The 5494-nt window shown below is 57.4% G+C and overlaps 1 protein-coding gene across 2 annotated transcripts; it reads left to right on the top strand.

Moving 5' to 3' along the window:
• Positions 1-546: 546 nt before the first annotated feature.
• EDN2 (endothelin 2) lies at positions 547-5225 on the top strand (the record flags this gene model as incomplete). Of its 2 annotated transcripts, XM_084243585.1 has the most annotated exons (5): positions 547-598; positions 945-1101; positions 2550-2672; positions 3624-3722; positions 5132-5225. In XM_084243585.1, the coding sequence occupies 5 exons, from the start codon at positions 547-549 to the stop codon at positions 5223-5225; spliced, it is 525 nt and encodes a 174-aa protein (XP_084099711.1). The 2 variants fall into 2 exon arrangements, with proteins under 2 accessions (XP_084099711.1, XP_084099712.1); XM_084243586.1 differs by lacking the exon at positions 3624-3722.
• Between the last annotated feature and the right edge of the window lie 269 nt (positions 5226-5494).

The raw sequence follows: 5494 nt of genomic DNA, 5'->3' as shown, positions 1-5494 counted from the left end.
TTGAGCAGGGCTTTTATCTCCTACACAATAGAGGAGTATCCTCAGCCTTGCAGACATAGGGTCTCCTGAGAGGGAGGAGGGAGGGTTTTGCTCAAGGGACCTCCCCTCTAAAGCCTTAGCTTAGGGTAAGACACCTACGCAGCAGCAGAGAGAGTGGGGGAGGAGGCACCGGGCAGTTTGGGGGTGCTTTAAGAAGTCCAGTGGACTGACAGCTGCAGGAGAGCCTCGGGACTCAGGGAGGTGCTCCAGTCACAGAGGGAGGAGCGGGGCCTTCCACCCTCTCTCCGCCCTCTCCCCCCTTCACCAGAGAGGCTGGGGCGGGCCAGGCGCCCCAGGAGGAGGCGGTGTCCCTGGCTCCCTGCCTGCCCGGTGCAGTGGGGCAGGGCTGGACGGGTAGGGGCGGGGCGGGCGCCTGGTATTATAAGAGGCAGCCAGGGCACCCAGCTAACAAGCTATCGCTCGGCTTGGCAGCAGGACGCTGGCAGCAAGCTCTGCTCCAGTCCAGCCTGTGCACTCCAGCCCCTGCTCTCCATCATCATCATCGCTATGGTTGCTGTGCTCACCGTTGCTCTAGCCCTGCTAGTGTTCTTGCACGAAGGTGAGCTGCCCTGGCCTTGCCTGCTGCAGCAGTCCCTGGGTCTGCTTGTCGGTGTCACCTCCCGGGGCCTTGGTACTCACTGCCCCCAGCAAGCCAGCTGGGGACATACTGGGCAGCATGGGAGTGGAGGGCTCTGCAAATGCAGAAGTGCTGCAGGCACAGGGCAGCAGCCAGCCCTTCCCACCAGGGCTGCTGGGGCTTCCCCCGGCTGGCCCAGAGCTCCTGAGTAGTGAGAGTGCCAACTTCCTCAATTATGCAAGAGGAGGAGCCCAGCGGGTCCCCCTATCCCTGCTGTGCCAGGCGCTCTGACCCACCTTCTATCTCTCTCTCCCTCTTGTGCATGCAGGCAAGGGCCAGGCCGCTGCTACCCAGGAGCAACCAGCACCCTCACCCCATGCCCAAGGGTCCCACCTGCGACCCCGGCGTTGTTCCTGCAGCTCCTGGCTTGACAAGGAGTGCGTCTACTTCTGCCACCTGGACATCATCTGGGTGAACACTCCAGGGTAAGCAACCCGGGGACCCAGGCAGGGCTGCTAGGAGCAAGGTAAAGGGAATGGGCACTGGCATGCCGGCAGGCTGTGGGCACAGGGCAGCTCTCCAAAGTGGGGTTATTGTTTCAATTCCCACGCGGGGCTGCCTGAACAATATTGAGGGTTATCGCATGAGAATTCTCCCAACAGCCTGGTAAGAAAGTATTGGTTCCATTTTCCAGATCAGGATACTGAGGCTCAGAGAGGTTAGGTGCCTTCCCCTAGGTCACACAGGCAGGAGGAAGTGGTAGGTGGACGTTCCGTCCTAGGTCTGAGGACTCCAGAACGCACATCCTCTCTGCCATGCTTTCTCTGCATGGTCTTCCAAGAATAATATGATTGATGACAGCGCCCCTGTCTTCACTGTGCCAGGCACTGCTCGTGCACTATCATCTCATGAAACCCTCATCCTCCCCATGAGGCAGATACTGCAGGTCCCCAAATGACAGGCGAGAAGCCTGCCCTGTGTCACCTGGCGGAGCTGGGGTAGGAGGCCGGTGCTGCCTGTTCTGTCTGCACCCGTACTGCCTCCGGGCCACTGCATACTTCATGCTGAAGTTTCTGTGTGTGTTTGTGTTTTTTTTTTTTCCTTCCCCAAATTGCAAAAGGCAAGAGAAGCCCTGCACGTAAGCGTGTGTGGAGCTAATCCGCATCCAAACATTCGCTCAGGGCGGGAACCCTGCCAGTCCCTGCGTGCTGGGTCTACCTGGAGTCATTACAACTCCAACCACATCGTCTAAAATTAGCTCTGGCACCCAAAGGTGCTGGTCCAACCGGCCGCAGAGCCCCTGCCCTGCCCTGCCCCCGGCACGCCTTGGCCAGACTGAAATCAATCCCACCTGATCTCACACTTGAGCGCGCACACATGTGTGTGCATGCACACACACTCATGCACACTCGCGGTGTTCGAGTCAAAGCTCTAGGACTTATTTGTCACCCCTTCAGGCAAGTGGTGAACCAGGTGTGGGGCACTTCAGCTGTTTGCTTGTGTGAGCTGGAGCGTCGCCCCTTCCTCCAGGGTCCGCTGAGAGCAATCTTTGAGAACAGGGGCCAGCCTGGCCCCATCAGTTCCTGTTTGTCTGGGAAGAGAAGGGCTCAAAGGACCCCCCACTCCCCACTTGGGGGTGAGGGCATGTTTTCCACACCTCTTCCCCATGCTGGAAGGGGTGAACGGGCCAGGGGTGGTGGGGGGAAGGCCCAGAGAGGGGAGGGGTCTTGTCCGGGCTACATGGCACCTGGGAGGGACTTCTTGAGATCAGGTCCAGTGACCTCTTACTGCCAGCCCGGTGGCATGGGTGGCCATCCAGTGTGCAGCATGGACAGTCTCTGCTTACCAGTGCTCATGGTTTATCTAATCCTCTCTCTCTCTCTCCTCTCTCTCTCCACCCTACACCACCACCTTGCTGGCTGCCTGCCCACAGACAGACAGCTCCTTACGGCCTGGGAAACCCGCCAAGACGCCGGCGCCGCTCCCTGCCAAGGCGCTGTGAGTGCTCCAGTGCCAGGGACTCCGCCTGTGCCACCTTCTGCCATCGAAAACCCTGGTAGGTGGGCACCCCGTCGGCAGAGGCCGGGGTGGCTGCTAGCCTCGTCTTCCCCTAGGGAGCATGGAGTCTGGGAGGGCAGCAGAAAGTGGCTAATGAGGGAACAGAGGAGGGACCCACAGGCTTCCCTGGGTCTGGGGCTTCTGAGAGCATCACCACTTCCAGTGGGGAACCCGCCACCCCTCTCACTGCCCAGCTCTGGGAATTGTGAGCACTCGCATCCTTATTCCTGGGGGAGAGATTCTCCCCAGTGACAGCTGAGATGGTCAGGCCCGGAGAGGGGACAGGACTCATCCCGCCAGACCACACAGCTAGTCCGAAAGAGAGCTGGGCCTCAGTCTCCAGCTTGTCACCTTGTGCTTGGGCTTTGAATTAAGACCTGAGGCTCGGGGGACTTTGGAACTTGGTGGAGAAGTAACATCTGGAATTGAAAGACCATGGTACTATCCTAGGGTCATCAGGGGGTTACTGAGGGCCTTTGCCAAGCCTCTTAACTCTCTGGGTCTCAGTCTCCCCATCTGTAAAAGGGATAGACTTTATCCCACCCCTCTTCCACTTGAAGAATTTGAAGAAAGCAGAAACTGGCTGTGCAACCCCAAACCTGTGGTTGCCATGACAGTTTACGAGAAACTCCTCCTTTGGGGCTCAAGCTGGGGCTCCACCCCTACCTCAGTTTCCCTGCAAAGAACAGCACTCAGCTGCAGGTGGCCCGATTCTGGGAAGGCCAGCCACCCAGCTGCCTCTTTCTGAGGCTAAGAACACATTCCCGGTAGCTCAGTTTTCCTCGGTCCCCACCCCGCCTGGGAAAGGAAAGTTGCCAGGTGCACAGGGGTGGAAATGGATCTGTTCCTGAGGGCGGGTCGGGTGGGTGGGGGGTGGACTGGGCCTGCAGCCAGGTGGCCTCGGGGCCCTGAGCAGCCCCTCACTTGGGCCCCAATGCTGTTCATTCAGGACTAAAGCCACGACCATCCCAGGCGGCGGGTCCCCTGCAGATGTGCTCCAGACAGGCAAGACAGGGACCACAGCAGAAGAGCTCCTCCAGCGGCTGAGGTAAGGATTGCCTCTCTGACTAGCCTCCTCTGTGCTTTGCACATTCCCCTTGTTCTCCATGGCGGGCAGGACTGGGTCCCAACTGAGCAGCCAAGAGAATGGAGACTCAGAGAGGTGAAGGCACTTTCCCCAGGCCACACAGCAGTCAGTAGCATCTGCTGACCCTAGAGCCTGCACCTCATTATGCAATTTGTTGCCTTTTTTAGAGGATTTGAGGGCACACGGCTGTGGAAGGACTGTGGGTGTTCATTCAGGCTGTGTCTGAATGGAGGGTCTCCACATCTGGCATTCAGGGGACTGAGAACCTAGCCTTCTCCCTCCCCACTGCTGCAGACTGGCAGCCTCAGCTTGAGCATGGGCACGCAGAGAGGCCATGTCCCACCAGATGATCTGAGAGCAGAAACCCCGCAAGTGTCTGTGCAGCAGAATGGCTAAAGGGGTAACTTCTGGAAACAGAACCCCAGCTCTGCAAGATTTTGTGACCTTGGGCTTGTCACTAAGCTTATCTGTACTTTGGGTTTCTCTCTTTGAAACGAGGACAGCAAATGCTAACTGAAGTTAGAGGCTGTACGGTTAGAGGAGTTGGCCAATGAGAAGCATGTGGAGAAAGCCCCCAGGGATTTCTGGCAGTGTCAGCCCCACTACTCCTGTCACTGAGGCTCCTTGGGGCTGGCCAGTGTGAGCCCAGCTTGACCCTTGGAAATCTTCATCTTTGTGGGGAGGCAGAACATAGGAGAAAATGCAACTTATGAGTTGTCTTAGAATGAAAAAAAAAAAGAAGATAAACTTTTCAGTGTATGACAGTCATTGTGGGCAAAGCTTGCTTTGCCACCCTGGACTTAACCTCACAACAGTTCCAGTCTGTTTATTTTACAGACCAAGAAAGGGGCTCAGAGAGGGTGAGACACTTGCCCAAGGTCCCACAGTGGGGAACTAAAGCTCCCAGGCTAGAAAACTTTGGGCTAGGATGAAACCGCCTGGAAAAGACCTGGCCGGAGTGTCAGCCGGGTTCAAAGGGCAGCTAGCACCCCTATTTGTCTGGGTTGGATCACTTTGAGCTGGACCTGGAAGAATGGGGGGAATTTTAAAAGGCAGAGCTTGAGTGACGGCAAGGTGACCAACGTGAGCAAAGGGATGGTAGTGGGGAGGCAGATCGTGAGAGAGACGCTGGCCTGTTCTTGGCTGTCTGGCCACCTCCGGCAGCATATGGTGTTGACAACTGTGCCTGTAGGCAGAGAAGCTTTTAGGCCTGTCCTAGCCTGTCAATTAAATGCAGACCTTGTTTTCAGGGTCAGCTATGGCCACCCCACGATGAAGGGTTCCAGTCCCTATCACCACTACTTCTCCCCAGGAACGCGTGGTCAGACCATATCACCTGAGATACTAAATTGACCCTTCTCTATCTCCAGGGACATTTCCACAGCCAAGATCCTCTTTGCAAGGCAACAGCAAGTGGCATCAAGAGAGCCCAGGCCCACACACTCCAGGTGGAGGAAGAGATAGCATCGGGAAGCTGGAGGAACCTTGGGAAGGAAACCTGCGTGGAGACAGGAGGAGAGGGGCGGCCTTGGGCTTGAGGGAAACCCTCCACCTGTTCTCTGGGCCAGGACCTGCTGGGATTGGCACAAGCTCTGGCTTCCTCGCCCCATGAGGGAGCTTCCCTCGAAGCAGCTCCATGGCCTCACACTGCCCAGGGAAGCCTTCGACCTGCAGAATGCTCCACCCACTGGCTCCCATCCACAGCCCTGTTGAAAGGAACTGTGTGGAGCTCG

This window comes from Talpa europaea, assembly GCF_964194135.1.
Source record: "Talpa europaea genome assembly, chromosome: 9".
Lineage (NCBI taxonomy): Eukaryota > Metazoa > Chordata > Mammalia > Eulipotyphla > Talpidae > Talpa > Talpa europaea.
Note: the sequence above shows the minus strand (reverse complement) of the source record. Positions and strands in the feature narration are given on the sequence as shown.